The sequence below is a fragment of the Trachymyrmex septentrionalis genome, unplaced genomic scaffold (assembly GCF_001594115.1).
Source record: "Trachymyrmex septentrionalis isolate Tsep2-gDNA-1 unplaced genomic scaffold, Tsep1.0 scaffold91, whole genome shotgun sequence".
In the NCBI taxonomy this organism is placed as follows: domain Eukaryota; kingdom Metazoa; phylum Arthropoda; class Insecta; order Hymenoptera; family Formicidae; genus Trachymyrmex; species Trachymyrmex septentrionalis.
In genome coordinates this window covers 465560-487147 of record NW_017306102.1, presented here as the reverse complement: position 1 = coordinate 487147, position 21588 = coordinate 465560, and the positions used below count along the sequence as shown (strand labels likewise).

At 30.1% G+C, this 21588-nt stretch overlaps 2 protein-coding genes across 8 annotated transcripts in view; one reads left to right on the top strand and one right to left on the bottom strand.

Annotated features, from left to right (window-relative positions):
• The window catches only part of LOC108756046 (protein abnormal spindle), a 21153-nt gene extending 9714 nt beyond the window's left edge, over positions 1–11439 (top strand). The window contains exons 1-10 of one of the 3 annotated variants that reach the window (XM_018499600.1): positions 1013–1046; positions 1334–1525; positions 1671–2967; positions 3039–3237; positions 4030–4227; positions 4342–4496; positions 4664–7189; positions 9598–9782; positions 9872–9988; positions 11014–11439. In XM_018499600.1, the coding sequence (XP_018355102.1) occupies positions 1355–1525; positions 1671–2967; positions 3039–3237; positions 4030–4227; positions 4342–4496; positions 4664–7189; positions 9598–9782; positions 9872–9988; positions 11014–11232 (5067 nt within the window). In that variant the 5' untranslated portion in view covers positions 1013–1046; positions 1334–1354 and the 3' untranslated portion in view covers positions 11233–11439. Of the gene's footprint in view, positions 1–1012; positions 1047–1107; positions 1195–1333; positions 1526–1670; positions 2968–3038; positions 3238–4029; positions 4228–4341; positions 4497–4663; positions 7190–9597; positions 9783–9871; positions 9989–11013 lie in introns of those variants that run through there. The other 2 variants (XM_018499601.1, XM_018499602.1) reach the window with 2 other exon arrangements.
• A 285-nt stretch (positions 11440–11724) lies between these two features.
• LOC108756045 (protein Mo25) overlaps positions 11725–21588 on the bottom strand; it is a 16988-nt gene continuing 7124 nt past the window's right edge. For 3 of the 5 annotated variants that reach the window (XM_018499595.1, XM_018499596.1, XM_018499597.1), the window contains exons 7-8: positions 12960–13064; positions 12413–12595 (exon numbers count right to left, since the gene is read on the bottom strand). In XM_018499595.1, the coding sequence (XP_018355097.1) occupies positions 12413–12595; positions 12960–13064 (288 nt within the window). Of the gene's footprint in view, positions 12596–12959; positions 13065–21588 lie in introns of all 5 variants that reach the window. The other 2 variants (XM_018499599.1, XM_018499598.1) reach the window with 1 other exon arrangement.

Here is a 21588-nt window from a genome sequence, read left to right as displayed (position 1 = left end):
TGCTATTTTGAACTCGTGGAGAGGTATTAACGTGTTATTGCATATAAAGTCTCATCTTTCTAAGACACTTTTTAATAGTAACTCATTAGGAATGTTGGAATACATAGAAGTAATGTCAAAAGATACAATTTGGTAATCTTCCTGTGTGGCATACCATTAATTTTTTTAACAAGATTAAAACTGTTTTTAATGTAATTAAAATTTTTTTTAATACTTTTGTCAATGACATCTTTTAGAAAAATAGCTAAATTGAAAAAGGGACTGTTAATGCAACTAACAATCATTTTTAAACCATCCTTATGCATTTTGGGGAGCCCATAAGATCTCGGTAAATCTCCATCCAATATATACAATTTTTTATATATAGATTGATCAATGAAACCTTTAGTCTTCCAATGTGTCAAAAGTGTACGTATTTCCACGTTGTCAATTTACCAGTAGAATCTTTTTTTAACGTTCTGTAAGTATTGTTATCAGAAAATTTCGTACATTTTATCATTATAATCCTTAAAGTTTAATATTACTGTAGTATTGCCCTTATCCACTCTAGTAATTAACAAATTAGGGTGATTAGCAACAAACTGCTTGAGTTCTTTAAGCCCATTTTTTATCAAAGTGTCTTTCGAATTATTCGAAAACTGAATTTTATATTGTTCAGAATAGGTATGATCTCTTTTCTAATAGAATTTTTTGTTCTTTCATCCAATTTGACTAATTATTCTCTATATGTTTGATAAATTCATCTCGTTTGTACTGATGATGGTCAAATCTTGATTAAAACATCTACTTATTTATATGTGAATTTTAAATATGTGACTTGCGTTAACATCTATTGTTGTGGCTGTATGCTCTCCATTTATATTTTGTAACTGTTTAGCCACCTTCAAACATTTTAAATTTAAATAAAATAATTTTTACACCACTACCAGTATCGTCCAGCTGATTTGGTTGCTGCTTCCGCTGCTTGACGCTTGCATGTGAATGCACCTTTAGTCTGTTGAACGCGACTGTTGTCTATGGTTGACGGTTGACAACCCTGCTCGTAGGTTAGTTTTGCGCCCGTTCAAATTTATTTGACTAGAGTCCGTTATTTTACTGTATGGTATATGAATCTCATTTTACATGTGTAAAGATTCCGTAGATTTAATTTGAGAAAATAAGTAAAACTTAAGCTAAAAACGTATAATTTATGATGTGAGAATTGATTTAATTGATATAACACGCTTTTCATTAAATTTAATATTCAATATTATATTTTATAATGGAACAATTTACAGAGATTTTGTCTTGGAAGTTTAGTGATTTATAATCTATCTGTGTATCTGAATTACAGTTTATCAAGTTATTATATGTGATGAATCTGTACCCTGCGTCAGAAATCAGAGAGTTGTCTATGGATAAGTTTCGATATAGTATATTACTTGCCCCGTTCCAGCCAGCAACAAGAATTGAATTGGAAGCAAAGATAAACACCAATGTAGAATGCTATTTAGATGTGAAAAACACTGGCGACAAGACATTAATCGTACGGGAAATGCATTAAATATTTTTAATCTTTTTTTATATAGGATTGTATATCATATACAAAAAACTATATATAAAATTTTTAGTTTTATAATTTGGCTTTTTATTCAATTTGTTTTATTTAATAATATTTTTTTTTCTTGTAGGTATCTGTAACAAAGCTACCATCTGTAAAACGTCGGATTGATCTAAGCTTGTCTGAATTAACAATTCAAGGACATAGCAATGGTACATTATGTATCAAATGGTCACCTAGGGAAGCAGGACGCTGGCGAGATGTGTTGCAACTTACTGATAGTAGACGAATTAAATATGACATTATTATAGCAACGACAGCTAAGGATGATAAAAAAAGCAACAAAACAAAAAGACTAAAATCAGGTGTATTTTCAAATATCTCAAGTTTTTCTACATTAACAATGAGCAAACAATCTCATCGAAATAACTTGTTGGAAATTCCACCTATTAGTCAGTCCCTATCTTCCTCTTTAACCAACAATCTTAATACAAAAATAAATCAATACAAACTTGAATATGGAAACAATTTGGATAAAGAGAATATTTTGAATAAAAATAATGGAACAAAGAGTTATGCATTGCAAACAAAAGATTATAGAACTGATGGAATGCATCATAACAGGTATGATAAATCAGAAAATATCTTGTGCGAGCAAACTATAAATGTGTGGAGTGACAGTAGCGTTCTGCCACAAGTTTTGCTTCCATTAAATGCACCACAAGATATACGTAGAGCAACATACATTAAAGAAAGGAAACCTTGCAACAGTATATTGCACGAGCATCATGAAGAAGTTCATAAAAATATGAAATGTAATAAAGACAAGACACAATCTGATTTTTCCGTACTTCTGAATAAATTTACATTCACGTCTACAGATGTAATTTCAAGTTCACCAACAAGAAGAGAGTCTACAGAATCCACAACTTCTCATATCATAGATAAGCACAAGACATTCAATATCAGTCGTCAATTCTTTGAAACATCTGCAATTTATGATACAAAGACTACTGTCAGTGCAGCACCTATATTACAACCAGCAAATCTATATAACTTGTCACCAATTAAATCTGATAAATGCTCTATCATGACTGGTATCAAGGATTTAATTTCGTCGTCGCCAATTCAATTTCAACATTACATACCAAAAGATTCTAACGAATACATAAAACATTTTATGGTAGACAAAAATCCAAATATCAAAACAACTAATTGCGATTATTTCAGTTTTGAAGTCATTCCTAGGAATGCTGCAGCAGCAAAAAAGACCGGAGATATGTATATCGAGATTTCTCCACCAAAGAAGCATTTCTGCTCTAAGATGGTATCAAAGATGAACAGTGCAAGAATCGGCAGAATTATGAAAAATAATACTTTATGTGATGGTAGGAATAGAAAGAAGTTACAAGTGAACATTGTTGCAAGTAAGTTCTGCCTTTATAAAACAAAATTATATTTTTAATAATATCGATACTGATGTGTATTATAATTGCAGAAAATGATATGAAGAATATACCAGCAATCAAAATAAACAAATTTTCCCTCAATAGTACTTTGCGTAATACAAAGTGGTATACTTCGTCGTCTAGAGATTCGAGTTTCAGAATACGAAACGAAGAGGAATACTTTATATACGAAACATGTGGATTAGATCCTTTTGCACCATCTACAATAGAGGATCCATTTCTTAAAAAGTAAACTAAGCTGTATAATTTATGTAGAGAGAACATTTTATATTATTATTTAAATTCAAAATCTATTATTTACGTATTATACGTAAATAATAGATTCTGATCTATAATTTACACTTTATAAATTATAGATTCTAATCTGTAGAGTATACCTGGGTTTAAATCGCCAAATTAAAAATATGAATGTAGAATCTTAAAACAAACAAAATTTTTCTCTGGTTGCTTGCAAATGTTTTGTTTAAGAGATATATTATAAAGATTATTGATGCTTTCATTTGTGCTGTAAACAAAGTTATAATGCAAGCGTGCTAAGAAATTACAAATGCACAATGTCAGTTAATCACTCGTTCTCTCATTAATAGGTGCAATGCTTGTCTGAGGCTGGAAGCCGTAATTTTGAATGAAACATTTAATAATTACATTTTGATTATTAAACAAAGGGAATATATCTAAATTATTTTGATATTCATTCCTATAATTTTATAACTTAAGAAGTCGATATCTTAAACGAAGCGTTTGTGAACAAACTTCTAGAGGAAAATTTTTTTTTTTTTAGTCCTAAATTTATATTTTGAGTTTGAGATTTAAGTTTAACCCGAGAACATCTTCTATAATATTATATGACATCTTATATAAATTATAGAACTTTTTGTTGTTTATAATTGTTTTTAATCTTTTTTATTATTTACAAAATTAAAAAATTACCCTTTTATTAACGTAAATTATTAATTGACTCCAACTGCAGACTAAAAAGTTGATTTTGATTATCTGAACATGTTTATCATTTTATTATAGTACAGTATACTTTAACGAGCCATGGCTGCTGCAGCAAGAATTGGCGTTTACAAAGTGGTTGAACGCTCTACTATCTTCGCCAGAGGACTTATCTGTTGACATTGAAACTGCCATAGTGGACATCGGCAAAGTGTGGCAAACATGCAAAGCACAAAAAAATACTGTACTGGCTGAAACCAAAGAGGCTGTATCCGCTAGGTGTGCATTATATATTAATGATTAATATAGAAAAGTCTGCTTCTAACAATTGATAGAAAAATTAATTTTAATTAACTGTTAACCAACAATTATTTAATTTATAATTTTTTTCAGATATCACACGAATACACGATTAAATACGTTACGAAAAGCCGCGAATGCTATGTTCAAACGGGACGAAGTCACGCAAGTTCTTTCACGTACCAATATGTATATTACTAAAGGAACTTTATGTATTAGATCAGATCGTAATCTTCATCGTGATATTGGTGCGTAGAAATAATTTTTTTTTGTATTCTTACATATTTTTGAAATTAAATAAATTATCCAATTTTTAATTCCTTATCCCTAATTTTCTTTATGATCAAAGAAAACTTTGATTATACAAATAAAATCTTAAATCTTAGGCATTTGAATAATATTTTTAATTTAACAGGTTTGCAGAAGCTGATATTGAGCTTATTCCTGAGTTATAATCCTTTGTGGTTACGTATTGGCTTGGAAACTGTATACAATGAAAATATTTCACTACGCTCAAACAATGACATTGTTGGTCTGACTCGCTTCTTATTAACAAGATTCTTTTCAAACTCACGACTGACGAAAATGCCTGGATATCTTAAGACCGACTCAAGCCAAAAGTTTGTTACACTGCTGAATCAGTTTAGTTTGAGAAAATTCCTATTTTTAATATATTTTCTGGACTATGCCAAGCAGCATAAGTTAATCGGCCACGATCCATGTCTATTTCATAAACGCGCCCAGTACAAGGAAAGTCGTGAAATCTTGCTAAGCTTCTCACGCGAGCTTCTAAGTGGTATCGGCGATGTGACTAGAATGCTGCGTGGTCATAACTATGTGCTTACTTATCGACAAACCTACATCGAGGAATATGATTACGCGATAGTGAATATACGACACGATTTACGTGATGGCGTGCGACTTTGTCGCGCAATGGAGCTAATTACCGGCACTCGAGGATTGGCCCAACGTTGTCGGGTACCAGCAATATCGCGTCTCCAGAAGATACACAACGTAGATATGGCATTAAGTGCTCTATGTCAGGCTGGTTATGTTCTAGAGGGCAATATAGACGCGAAAACTATTGTTGATGGCCATTGCGAGAAGACTCTGTCACTTCTGTGGCAAATCATTCACAAGTACCAGGCGCCGCGATTTGATCGAGCGGCTCGCGTAATCCAGAAGTGGTGGCGGGCACAACTCTGGATTTATGTGAGAAACTTCTTACACACACGTAAAAATCTGGCTGCAACAGTAATCCAACGTATGTGGAGATACAAACAGGCACAGTCATTGCACGTGATCGAAACTGACGGTAATCTTGAGGAACGCAAACGGTACTTGTGCATCAGAGCAGCCACGATACAAATTCAGAGATGGTGGAAACAGATGAGAAAAAGTACGAAGATGCAAGAGCTAAGAAAGAGACACAAAGCGGTGATTATGTTGCAAAGAAGATGGAAAGCTACGTTGTTAATGCATATGCAACAAAGTCTGTATCACAATCTAAAAAATGCTGCATTAACGATTCAAATCCATTGGAGAGCAAGGCGAGCAATGAAATTGCAGCGTTCTAAATATCTTATACTCAGAGATGCTACCAAGATAGTGCAATCTTGGTGGAGGTCTGTGAAAGCCATGCAGAAACATCGTGAATGGTTTCTTTGCAGCAGAGAGAGCTCTTGTATCATTCAAACTTGGTGGAGGCAACATTTGTTGGTGCGAAAAGCGCGCCATGACTTTCTGCATAAGAGAGCTGCTGTGCGTAATATTGAGAGATGGTGGCTGAGTGTGCTCGACAGAAAGAAGTTCTTGCTCTACCGAAAGAATACCATTCTCATTCAGAGAACATGGAATAAATATCAAATGCGCAAACGAGAAGTCGCCTGCTTGAAAATACAAGCGTGGTGGAGAGCCGCAATGTACTCACATAGATATAGACTTCAGAAGCATTCTTGCCTGAAATTGCAACATTGGTGGCGTAGACTCATGTTTATGAGACATCGACACTTAGAATTCCTGCAGCTGCAGAAAGTAGTGTATATTATACAGAAGAATTGGCGGGCGAAAACAATCAGGAGAAATTATTTGAAGCAGCGACAAGCGGCTTTGCTGATACAATCATGGTATCGCCGTGCCAATTCAGCGAGGGCCATTCGACGACGTTACTTAAAAATGAGAGGTGCTGTAATACAAATACAAAACTGGTGGCGCAATATTACGGTAGCTCATCAAGAACGGAGGAGGTACTTACAGCTTCGCAAGAGCGCTATTTTTTTGCAGATTTATTGGTATCGACGTGTCTTAGCTCGTGCGGATCGCCAGCGGTATTTAACGAAGAGAAAGGCATGCGTTATTATTCAATCTTGGTGGCGAATGATCAAAACGAGGAGCGAGTATAAACGGTTCATAGTCCACATATTAGAGATGCAAAGAAGGTGGCGTGCAAAGAAAGCTGCTCGCACCATGAGGAGAGAGTACTTGTTAACTCGCGCGGCTATTATCGTGCAAGCACGCTGGAGAGTTCTGACAGCGAGGAAACGATTCATCGCATTGCGTCAGGCTACAATAGTCATTCAATCACGTTACAGAATGAAAGTCGCAATACGGAGATACGAAGCCAGCAAGTATGCCGCGATGGTCATCCAAGCCTACTGGCGAGCTTACATCGTTGGTAGAGAAGAGAGATTGCGTTATCTGTCTTTACGCCAAGCAACGATCATGTTGCAGCGTTGTTATAAGAGAAAGAAAATAGAACGTGAAGTGCAATGCCATGTAAATGATATTGCTTTACTTGCTACAAAAATTCAAGATGAATGTGGAGAAACTATCCAGATGATTACTACAAAACTTGCGAGCAGTGACTACTGGCAAAAGAAGATCAATGTACTACGCAGCTGCAACAGCGTGGGAATGCTGCTCACTTGTTTGTACAGTTTAGGTAAATTCATTCTCATTTGAGGAATAATACTGCATGATCAAGCGTTATTAGTGACAATGTTTTAAAAAGACACAAAGAAGAGTTTGGATGAAGAAACAAATTTATTTTTCTAATTCTGTTTCTTACGTATCATTTTCTAAATAATGAATTTTTTCTCTTAACGAAATAATTTATAAAACCTTATAACCCCTTATTTTTAGAATTTACTTATTTCAAGAATTGTGCTAGATTTGTGCTACATTGTGCCCAAATTTTAAAATTGTAATATGAGAGATACATTACCAAAGTTTCTAAATCAGTCCCTTTCTATTGCGTTTTTTTTTTCTATTTTTTAAAATTGTGCTAACATTGGTACTAAAATCTTACTTTTAAATAATGATAAAAGAAATTATAATAAAAATAATTTTTGACAATTCTGAATACAAGTAACGTTTACATTCGCATTAGTTATTCAAATAGCTAAAATAAAATTGCATATCTAATTGTAAGTTATGCTAGCTTAGCATAAGACTTTACTCTTGCTATACTAGGACACAAGAATAAAGCATCTTTTTAATATCATATTGTACTGAGGATTTCAAAGGTTGTGTTGACTTGTGCTAATTTAGAGTACAACTGAAATATGTAGTTTTACTAATATATGTAATTTTTACTGTTTGAAAAACTTATGCAAATATAAACGTAAATTATATTCAGAATTGTCAAAAATTACTTTAGTCATAAAACTTCTGTTATTATTATTATTTAAGATAATACTTTAGTACAATGTTAGCACAACCTAGCACAATTTTTAAAAATTAAGAAAAAGTGGGAGGCTGACTCAAAAATAATGTTTTTGTATTTTTTAGTGTATTTTTTATATTACGATTTCAATATTTAAGTACAATGTAGCACAAATTTACAATTCTCAAAATAAATTTTGAAAAGGGAGAGGAGAGGTAACTTCGCGCGCGTATTTATAAACATGGGCACCAACTTTTGCTGGGAGTGTGTGAATTACTTTACACGTTAGAATTTTTCGTGTATGGAATTTCACACATGAACAATTTTTTAAAATAACTAGCGTTGAGCAGAAATAGTTAAATTTTTTTGTAACTTTTATTTCAAAATTTTAATTACTGAGCGAACTGAGCGCGGCCGATAAAATATTCATGCAATTCTCCATTTTTTTATAACATAGATAATAACATATTGTCCGTAAGTAATGCTCATGTATGTTTAATGTTCATTTCAACCGTAGATATAGAAATGGTCATGTATTTAATTTTAAAATATAAACTCGAGAATGTCAATAACAAAAGTAATTAAGGGCTAATGAGAGTTTTAACGCGGTAATCAATGCAAAATAATTTTTATATGTCTATTTATAACAAAGCTGATTTAAACGTTTCGGCTGTACTTCGAATCATTTTCATTATGTCAAATGAAAATTCTACCACCTCATGGTAAAACAGACGAGTAATAATTCAAAATCGTTCCTGTTGACACATGGTTCAAAGGTTAGGTGGCAACGAACAACGTAGTAATCGAAGCTCCGCAAAGCACGAATCATCGAAAAAACGAAAATTGTCAATTATGACAATTCGTTTCAATTTAAACTTCAATTTTTTTTACTTCAGTGGAATCATATAATTGACAATTTTCATTTTTTCAAAATTATGGTAGAATAAACTTACAAGATTGATTGGAGTATGAATGAATCAATTATGAACAAAATCAATTAAAACGTTATAAAATAAGTACATAAAAAGCTGTTGTCAAAAGTCCTCTTATATATTTATTTTTATCATTTTAATTTTGTTATTTATTAACACTCCAATCAATGGAAGTTTATTTCAATTTTTTCGTTTTAACGATTTCATTATTATGATTGAAAATGATTTAAGTGACTAATAAGGGAACACAACCAAGTGAATCTCTCCGATTTAAATGAGGTTTTAATATGTTGTTCTATGGACAATAATAGCAGACACGTATTCTTTTTATACATTCTGACTCGTACGTTAAAGGTAATTCCGAAATAATCTTAATGTCTTTCAATTTTCATTCTGCAAATTTTTATTTTCTCTTACAGTTTCGATGATATTCAATCTGAAAGAAAAAAAAACTGATTTTTTTAAAGGGAGGATTTCACCCCTTTAACATGCGACTCAGCACGTATAAAAAAAATACGTGTCTCCTATTTTTGTCCATAGAACGATATACTAAAAGTTTATTTAAATTTGAGAGATTCACTTGGTTGTGTTCCCTTTTAAGTAAAATTGAAACGTCTCATATTATTGTTTTGAATTTAATATTTAAATTTAATATTTCATTTCTTTACCAACTTTATCTTTTATCTTCGTTTTTATTAATCTTGATTTTATTTTATTTAAATGATTTATAAAATTTATAATCATTACATACAGATACTATAACGATACTGTCTCCAACCATTTGTATCATCCTCTGTGAGCTAAACTTAGCCGACGACATTTATAATACAATAGTGCAAAACAACAGATCACTACCATGGATGAAAGTCTGTCTGCGAGCATGCAGCATTTTAATTACCCTGTCGAAGTACTCCTACACGAGAAAATATGTCCTTAAGGTAGAAAAAGCCGATGATTTTATCTTCCTTCTATCATATATATATATATAACATATTATTTAATAAAAAAATACTTTGTTATTTTTTAGAAAGAATATGCATTGGCATTAGTAAAGCTTCTAAACAAATCACTGAAAGATAAGGAAGTATTTCTGCATTGTGCTACTTTAATATGGTTGCTTAGCCAGAATGAAGATTTCGCGAAGGTACAGTTTGCTAAATTAAGCAAAGGATAATTTCTAAATTCTTAAATTTTATAGCACTCGTCATCTCATATCTTATATATATTTTTGTATTCTTAACCCTCAATTACATATTTCATTTTTGAGATTATTTTAGAATCTCAATTTACATGTCTGAGTCCAAGTCATCCACAGCGTTTTTAAATGGCTCTGTAATTATCACAAATCCTCAATGAAAAATATTTTTTTTTTTTTTAATGAAATGCTAAAATGTACAGAATCGAAATATCAAAACATAAGGTTTTGATAATTGAAAGTTATGTCAAAAAATATTTTTAAAAATTTATGAAAAATGCTTTTTTTTCCAAAAAATCATATCTATGATAAAAAGGTACAAATAAAAATAAGTAATGTTTCAAAAAGAGGAAAACGTGAACTTCAAGAAAGAAAAAATACGTTATATTGATTTATGTTATGTAATTCATTCCCTAAAAAATATAATTATTTGCACGAGTGAAACAGGGACATTTTTATACATGCTCTGAATAATGATATCGGAGGTATGTCGGATATTTTCTTCTTTAAAAATGCAATGAAAATATTTTATATCAAATATATGATTTCAACATTCTTTATTCACGATTTTATAACTCTGAGAAAATAGAGCGATCATTTGCCAAGATCTCTTTCACAAAAATATTTTTTTTGACAATGAATATATATTTTAATTTTAAGACAACACGAATACAGCACTAATAAACAAGCACTTCTAAAAACGAATTTTTATTCGTTTTCGGCAAAAATCTGTCGAATTTACATTTGATAAGTCCAAGTCACTTCAACTCTGTAATATTAACTGTACAAAAATAGCAGCCGACTAAAATTTTCACACTGGTCCAAATGACTCACTCATGTAATTGAGGGTTAAATTTTTTAGTCTCAAATTCTTTAAGCACTTTAATAATTTTTTTATATACTTTTGGATAATTTTTTATATAGCTTTACTCTGACTTCTTTCTGTTTTTATATATTTTTCAATATTTTTTCAGGCTATAGCAATGTGTCCACGAATAAATTATCTAATGAAAAATATTCAACAAAAAGTCTTGAAGGATGCCATAGTGGTAAAACTCCAAAAATTTCAGGACCCAAAGAAATTATATCCCAATTGTGAACCTGATCGAAATAATTTAGCAATGCAGAAACCGCGTCTGTTTACCGACATGAGTATTGCCGTTACAGCTATTGTTAAAAGAATTTGCACATGATATATCAAAGTTGGTAAATTATATATATTTGTTACATTTAAAAAATTCTGTTTGCATAGTATCGGTCTGAACGTTGACCAATGCTTAGTAGATTTAAATCATAAAAATGTAAGCGTTAAGCTACAAATCTGAACTTTTTAAAGAGATAATTAAAAAACGCGAGGACTAGAAATAAATTTTTCAAAAAGTACTTATACATATTTGCAACAATTTTAAAATATGACGGTAAGATATTTTTTAAATATGATAAAACTACAAACGAAGAAGCTGACAATATCAAATAAAACCACAAAAATCAAGAGACAATTAAGTTTTCATTCTATTTTAATAACCGACTCATTCCTAAAAATGTGGTAAAACGATGACAACTCGATCGATTATATATTATATGTATAGTACAATAAGATATAAATGTAATTTTTATTTACATAGTAAATTATTTACTCACAAATAAAATTAATAATAATAATGCCGGGATGATGATGACAATGATGACGGTGATCATAATAATTATGACGATGATGATGATGATGGTAATAATGATGATGATGATGATGAAGAATTATAATTATATAATAGTGATAAAACCGTAATTAGCAACAGCAACAGTAATTCTAGTAACGAGTGCTTTCTAGCAATGAAACACAATTATACACTGTATGACACAGTAATACAGAGTGCCGACTTATAACTGAAATATTGCGTTCAACAGAGGAAACTAATCAGTGCTTAGTGATTCTTTAATATGATTGATTTCTACACTTAGATTTAGTGAAAAACTAAAGCAAGAACCAATAATATTATAGAATCATTCAGTGCTAACTAATTAATTTTCTCTGCTGAACGCATTCATTGCTTAACTTTTTTATTTCACCACTAGAATGAAATAAAGAAAAAGGTTTCATATCACCTATGTCCGAATATAATCTTAAACTTAATACAACACTTTTTATTAAAATATTATTCCTAGGAAATTAAATGGTAATGAAATATAATTTGATATTTATGAAGTAATATAAATTGACACAGTCGAACACAGCATCTTAGCTGTATGTTTGTGTCACAATTGAAAACCATGGAAGCGCACCCTGTGTTACACAATGCCATTTGTAAACATTGCTGGAAAGCACTCAATGATGGTAGTTAGTCGTAGCGATAGCAATAATTGTATTTCCTTGACTTAATTATCATGTACAGACTTAAGTTCTTTGATCTGCTTAATTAAATACGCCTTCTCGTCGTTGAACTGCTCGTCCTCGGAACGATCCGTGTGGAAGCGCGTCAGGAACTCTATCAGCTTCTCCTGATTGCGGAGCAATATGTCTAGAATAGGTTTTGGTTTGTTGGGATTCGCCACAAATACCTAGACACAATCAGAAGGGATGAATAAAAATAATGATAGAGCCGTGGGAGAGTCTGCACAGAACTCAATGCGCAGACTTAGTAAAACTAGTTATTTTTATTTAGTTTAACGACATTAGTCTTAATAATTGATACTTGTATAACTCAAATAATCATATGTTTTGGTCCGAAGGAATGAAATTCGTTTTAATCTATTTTCTCTCTTTCGATAAAATTATTTTTTACATATTTTTTTTTTAATGATTACTTAAACTTGAGAAAAATGAATTTTATATTGTAATGTATCAAGTATTGAAAAACTAAGATATACAAATTAATATTAATTGCGAATTGAAAATTCAAGTCAATATTGAGCGCTATCATACCTTGAAAACATGAAAAGCCTCAAATTGTATATTGCGAGACTTTTCCTTCAGCATGTTCATCATCAATTTTAAATTATCTGGATTTGATATATATCGTGTCATAACCTATAACAATTTTAACATGAGAATTAATTTTATAACAGATTGCTACTATTTGTCAATAGCTTCTCACAAATGCAATGAAAGAAGATTTAGATTTCAGGTCGTCAGTAAGTGTATACAAAAATTTCTACTTATATTCTTATTACTATAAATATATTGCAATATATTTCTAATTATCGATAGTAGCAACTTGATTATTCTATTAACAACACTTTTGACAAAATATAAGTACAAATGATATATCTTAACCCTAGCTCGCCATCCTAAGATATATATAATGTATCCTATGTGATTTTTCACACATTGCTATATACTTTTTCCTAATATAATTTGAAAAATCTTATTTTAGACAATGTGAGAACACAATTAATAGAAATTAAATGCCTATAACGGTCGAAGCTGGATTTTTAATTCAATGTGAATTATTTAAGTATTAAAGAATTTTATATATATATACACGTGCGCGCGCGCGCCCACACACACACACACCACACACACATTTGTAGTTATTCGAACAATAATTTGAAGACATAGAACCCTTGAGGAAAAAAACTTTAAATTATCAAAACGTAAAAAGGCTAAGAAGCCAAGTTTGTTGTTCTATACAATATGTTATTGTAGAACAACAATTATAAATACAAACATTTCGATCTTTTTACATCAGGTCATCATCAGTGTAATAAAATCACTACTGGTTTTTATTTAAAAATTTTCGTGTAAAGATCGAGATTATATTAAGACTCTTGTACTCCGAGCGCAAACAATTGTCATAATTAGAGTGAATTTTCTATAGAGATCTTGTATTTTGTGTAAATATCGGTGTGTGTCGGTGTAATGTTAGATATGATGGAAAACCTTTAATTATCCATAGATACGATAAGCAAACAATTTTTTTTTACGTCACTCTCAACGTGAGAGTAGTAGCATGAAACGAGCCAACTCGCGTGTGGCTAGTTCGTTTTCGATGTTCTGAATATCTTTTCATTTTTTATTAAATATATGTTTACCGGATCTTGGGTTGAATAAAAATAATGAATGTGAGGGAGGTTAAATTTAACATTTACCGTTTTATGTAAAGACCCGTCAAATAAATTTGGTTTCATCAAGATTGGACGTGAGGAGGGCTAAACTTAACATTTATACATTAAATACATTAAATTGTAGAATAAAAAAAAATTAAGAATTTTGCTGGATCGTACATTTGAAAACCAACAATAAGAAACACAAGTAATGGCCGTAACGATCAAAGCTAGATTTTTAAATAATTCAATCTGTGTGTGTGTGTGTGTGTGTGTGTGTGCGCGCGCGCGCGCGCGCGTGTGTGAATTACCATATATATATATACTATACCATCGATGAGATACTATTAGACGATCGGCGCTTATGAAAGTTCGCGTGCCTGTTAAAATTTAAATGATTAAGAGTAAGAAACTAATAATACGATATTAATTTCATGATTTATTAGTTTCATAGACATTTGTGCATATATGTTATAAATTTAATAATACTCGATTTTTATTTAAAACTGATTTTAATGTTATCATTCGAGTTTGATTATCAATAGAGATGATAATTGCAGAGAAAAAATTGTAATTTTTCGGCAATAATAAGATCTAGCATTAAAAATGTACTTACTTATTTATACAGCATTTATATAATAAAAAAATCACGAATTTAATAATGTATTAACGAAATATTTTTATTAATTGTCGACGAACGTTATCGTTCTTCAATTCCCCGGGCCCCATTGATAATCACGAAAATTTGCCCAGGACCGACAATCTTTAATAGTATCTCGTCACTGACTATATGTATACTTGCATATATACACACACACGCGCGCGCACACCATATTTATAGTGATTCAAATTGCGCGCCGAATTGGTTTTCCGAACTTATAAACGCAATTAAACTACTATAACAATATCGAATTAAATTGACAAGCAATTTTAATAATTTGATGTTTAATTAGACATCATATTAAAAAGATGTTAATGTACTAAAAAATTGTAAAAAAATTTATTGCGAAAATATTACTTCGGCCGGAAGTCAAACCCGAATCTCTTGTATTTCGTACGAGTGTCCTATGCCTTTAGATTACCGAGACCTTAGTAATATTTTTCGCAATAATCAATATATGTATGGAAATGTCTTTCTTTCAGGCGACGTAATATAAACAATAAGATACGCAATATAAACAATAAGATATAAACAATAAAACTAATTTAGTTTTTCAACATATTAACATCTTTTAATATGATGCCTAATTAAGCATTGAATTATTAAAATTGCTTGTCAATTTAATTCGCGATATTACTACAGTAATTTAATTGTGCTTATAAGTCTGGAAAAAAATTCGGCGCGCAGTTCGAATGACTATAAATATGATATACAAGATGCCCCAAAAAGATCGGGACACCTTGGAATATCTCGGAAAATAAAAATTTTACAGAAAAGTGTTTCAGACAAAAATTGTAGGTCACATCGATTTTTTAAAATGGAACACCCTACTTGTGATTTCAGAATCTAATAGCTGGTGCAAGAACTTTTCAAAACACAATAAAATTATTTTTCATAAAGTACTTTTCAAATTAGGCTTGAAAGTTACAGTACCGCCGACATTAGCATTACACAAAGTGTCTGATCGATGACTAAAACCTTTTGAGTGTTGTTCAAGACATGTCCTGGATAACATTCGTTAAGATCAAGGTCATTGGAGATTGTTTCTCTTATTTTCATTTTTACATAAAAATGAATTTTCAATACACAAATGAAAATAAGATGTGTCCTTACAACTTTTGTCTGAAACACTTTTTTGTAAAATTTTTATTACTTCTATTTAAAAAAAATCTCAATATATAGGGTGTCTCTGCATATAATACCAAAACTGCTATAGCAGCTTTAGCATATGAAAACAAGTTAAAAATGAATAATTAAAGTTGGGATCTTGAGATAAAAACTAAACAATAAATGAAAAAACGGGCAATTAATTAAATTCGTAGTAATTGGAGCAATTATATCAACATATATTTCTCAGTACTACATATACATAACAAATACAGAACGTTTCGGCTTAATTCAAGCCGCAATCTTCAGCAGTCTAGTATAATAAAAACTCTTGATAAATAATTCGAGACATTTGTAGTCTCGTATAATACAACTTCCTTAATACAATTTAAGTAATCATAAATCAAAGTAATCGAGCTAAATAAAAAATAATATATATAAAAAGGACAGTTACCATAAAGAAAGATCACCAATTTATGGAAACTTACCTACTGCATTCTATAACTGCACAATAAAATACTATAAATTAAATCACGATCGGCAAAAAGAATATCACAACGCCAAACATTCTTTAGCGACATATTCACAGTGTTAAAGCAAGAGTCACATATATAAATTAACATGAAAGAATAAATATTGTAAGTACAACAATATCAAGAAAGTAAATGTCATCGAATAAAGAAAATACATAGATAAAAAATAGAGTATAGTTAAATAATCCAAAAACGAAATTTATTTAATAAAATAAAAATTTATTTATTATGTTCGTATAAGCAAGAATTCTGTGTCTGATTTCAAATTTAATCCATTCTCTTGCATTTTAATATTGAATATTTCTGACACCAATCTTTTACCAAAATATCTCTCGTTATCTAAAATTTTATGTTATTCCAATCAAATTCATGGTCAAATTCTAATCTATATTTTCAAATAACAGATAAATTACCATTATTTTTAATATTAATATCATTTTTATGTTCATTAATTCTAGTCTTTAACTTACGATCCGTCTGTCCCACATAGGAAGCATTACAATTTTTACAATTAATCTTATATACAACATTTTTCTTAGAATCGTGTGGTAAAACATCTTTTTGAGCTTTAATGATTCCGTCAAGTTTATTTAATCTAAAGAAAGATAATCTGACATTAAAATTCTTAGTAATATTTCTAAATTTATCATAAATATCTGGTAAAAAAACAGTTATGGAGTGCAATAGATAAGTTTCCGTAATAAATTGGTGATCTTTCTTTATAGTAACTGTCCTTCTTATATATTATTTTTTATTTAGCTCGCACTTAGTCTAACAGCTAAATGACATACTTCAGATTTGATAATCTGAGAGACTCCTTTGCTGCACTTTGATTTCCAACTTGAATTGTATTAAGGAAGCTATATTATACGAGACTACCAAGATGTCTTGAATTATTTATCAAGAGTTTTTATTATACTAGACTGCTGAAGATGGCTTGAATTAAGTCGAAACGTTTGGTATTTGTTATATATATGTAGTACTGAGAAATATATGTTGATATAATCGCTCCAATTATTACGAATTTAGGCTCTTAATTACTTGTTTTTTCATTTATTGTCAAAGTCGAAAAATGTCTAATAAATATGTCTGATTCTGAACAGAGGAGTTACGGGATATTAAAGAAAACATGAATTGTAGTAAGTGTTGTTTAATGTTCGTTATTTTATTTAATGCTTTATAAAATATATTCAAAAATTTCTCGACTTCGACACACTTTCTAGCACGAATTAAGAAATTGTTTCGGATTTGATGACAAATATTTATTTATTTTATAATATTCGCGGATATCAGCAGCGTAAAAAAAATTAGTTGCCATAACTATTCTGCATTCTGAATCTCATTCTGGTAGATTAGACGCTTAGCTTAGCGCCGAGACACTACCGTGTTTCCTGATTTTTCATTCGTCCTCAAAGAAAAAATCCAGTGAGGTTGGGACTTCTCGCTGACCATTTAATAGGAGTATCTTAGTCTTTTCCAATTCAATGAGGATATTGATGGAGAAACGTTTGCACAGGAAGTCATCCTTAACATGTATTTGTTTACATTTTGAAGACAAATGAAAGATCTAGTCTATCAGGAAAGGATTCAAAACAACAGAATAACAAATATTAAACAACATTTACTGTACGATTCATGTTTTCTTACTTCAATATTCCATAACTTTGAAACTGTTCGAAATTAGATACATGTTTATTAGACATTTTTGACTCATTTTTATATGCTGAAGTCGCTATAGTAATTTTGACATGTATAATTAATAGAAATTTTATGATCTATTAGTCTTGAGGGATCAGCTGGGCCCAATATACTATCGTTTCAGCTATATCATAAGCTCTAAACTATTAGCGTAATCTCGGTTCTATCAAAGTCAAGGAATAAAAGAAGCACAATGACAGACAGATTTGTAGATAGTTCTAAATAATAAAATTTTATTCATTAAATTGTAAAATCATGATATATAGATTTTGTAAAAATTCGATTTTCGATACTTCAAATAATTATATTACTTTTTTGAGTGATTTATGTTGTACTATTTTTTTTATTAATCTAAAGAATAATCAAATAACAATAAATAAAGGGCAAAGAGTCAAACACATTTTAAATTTAACACAAATAGAATAAAATACAAATAAAGAAAAATAAAAATAAAAATAATAGTCTAAATTCAAATATAAAACATGTAATTAATTAAAAACTTAAACAACAGGTACTATTACAAGTTTCGACTACCGGATTGAGCTGTCTTCAGACATTTACTTATATACAAAATTAGTTATCGAAAATACTCGCATATTCCTTATAATATCAATTCGAATAAGTTTTCATGTAGAACTCAACATTGTTCACATACGATTGAACAGTCAAATGTGTTCAATGTCTTGGAAAAAGATCTAATTAATAAATAAGATTAAAAAAAGTCTTCTTACGAAATACTAAAATACATTAAAGTAACAAATCGGAATTCTAATAACTAAAAGCCATGTGTAAATTATTCGAACAAGTTTGTCCATATAAGTATAAAAACCAATTAAAAAGTCCAAATAAAAAGAACCAGTATAACGTCAAGTTTCACAATAAAATTGAGTCATATATAGATAGAACAGGCAGAAGTATTATGTCTAATACGATTATGATGTTCTGTAATTCTGGTTTTCAATTGTCTGCCCGTCTGTTATAACTGAGCACAGGTTGCAGTATGATCATGATTTCCAATGGGACAACGTTAAAATTTTGGATGAAGAGTCTTGCTATAAGAAACGCTTAATTTCTGAGATGTTGATTGTGTCAATATTAACAAGCAGAGAAATAGTCTAAATCTACAAATTGACACTGAAGGTTTCCATAAGGCATATATACCTATTGTAAATAAAGTTTGACTCTTCGATACTGACAGTCCGTCTCCTCTCTCAGTTCGTGTTGATCCGTATCAGCGAGTTTACATTATAATCGATACACAATGTCCATCTAATATATCTGTATTCTATTAGACATTATATATGGCTCAATTTTACTGTGAAACTTGACGCTGTACTGGTTCTTTTTATTTGGACTTTAATTGATTTTTATACTTATATGGATGAACTTGTTCGAATAATTTACAGCTTTATTTTATTTATAGCTTTTGGTGAATTTTTAGTTATTAGAATTCCGATATGTTACTTTAATGTGTTTTAGTATTTCGTAAGAAGACTTTTCTTTATCTTATTTATTGATTAGATCTTTTTCCAAGAAACATTGAACATATTTGACTATCCAATCGTATGCAATGTCGAGTTCTACATAAAGACTCACTCGAGCTGGTATTATAAGGAATATGTGGGTATTTTCAATAACTAATTTTGTACATCGATCTTTGCGATAAGTAAATATCTGAAGAGAGCTCAATCCGGTAGCCGAAACTTGGTACCTGTTGTTTAATTTTCTAATTAATTACATGTTTTATATTTGAATTTAGACTGTTTTTCTTTTTCTTTATTTGTATTTTATTCTATTTAATTGTGTTAAATTTTAAATGTGTTTGACTCTTACTTTGCGCTTTATTTATTGTTATTTAATGTTTATATGAAGAGTTCTTCTATCTGTTAAATGTCTACAGAATGAATTAAAAAACCCGGTTTTTTATTTAAAGTTTAAATTTACAAATTTGAGAATTGCAAAAATAGCCATTTTTTACAAATTTTTCCAAAAATCTTTTGAGCTATTATAATTAATTGAAAATAAAATATTTTTGTAATTTATATTTATCTGTCTTAGTTTGATTTTGAGATATAGATTTCATACGTTTTAAGCTAAAAAATATTCATTCAATTCAGAGATGATCAAGAAAAGATCATCAAAAATAACAATAGCGAGCTAGGGGATTAAGAATTTTTATTTAAACAAATTATTGCTTATTTCTTAAATTTTTTGTTCTATTAACATTTTATATATTAATTTATCGAGAAGCATGTGCCGGCAAAATATACACAAGATATCCGGTAAGTTTTTACAAAGTGCTCGTATATAGGTAGAGCGGACTAAACTGAGTCGAAACGTCCTCTATTTTGCAATTTTCGCAATAATTAAAACAAAATATTAATTACTAAAAATTGCCGAATTTTGGTTTTCAATAATTTTTTTCTCAAACACTATCAACTTTACAAAAAAACTGCGAAAAATAAAAATTGTTTATTTTCTTCTCATAGAACTCTAAGAATTTTTTCAGAATTTTTTATCAAGTTTTTAGTACATTTTTTTTATTTTTACCAACATGAGAAAATATGGTATTAAAAAATTCTGAAAAAATTCTTAGAACTTTATGAGAAGAAAATAAACAATTTTTGTCTCTTGCTTTTCTGTCAAGTTGATAATAATTGAGTAAAAAATTATTTAAGACCAAAATTTAGCGATTTTTAGTAATTAGTATCCTGTTACTATTACGAAAATTGCAAAATGGTAGAAGACTTTTCGATTCAGTTTAGTCCGCTCTATCTACACACGAGTACTTTGCCAAAAATTTACCAGACCCTGTATATTCCTCTTCTCTAGAAAAAAATATACTATTTATATTTATTAAACAGGTGAAATATAATATACTTAGTGTATTATTTGGTAATACTTCCAGCGACTGAATATTTATGCGTATGTGTAACGAAAAAATTATTTTATACTCTTGTAGCGTTTTTTCTCTTGGCTGCACTATATACTCTGACAGTGTACCGTGTTTCCGTGGCTACAGTGTAATGCAAATTTTATACACGAAGTGAGATTTTGCTACACTGTCTCAAAGTTTAGCGTAATAATGATGTAGTGTACACTATGAGGTGATTGACCTTACATGATCAATAATACTGATCAGTAATATTAAATCAGTAATAATGACAGTATGCATTAATATATTTAGTATTTTTAATTACACGATTAGTATTATTGACAATATATTTCACTTTAGTTTTGTGTAATATCTATTGCATTGTGACATACTGAATTTTAATAAAGCAATACTGATGCTCAAGAATCCAGATCACCGTCTATATAATAATAGTCTACGTCAATTCATCAATATTAACTACACACAATTAATAATATTGTTAGTATTTGTTAATACTGACAGTATTATTGACCGTGTAGGGTCACCTATGGTGTGTACCACTCTAGTATAGTGTAGCGCATACACGCAACTGGTGTGGTGCAAGGCTGCACCCAATGTATTTCAAGAGAAAACG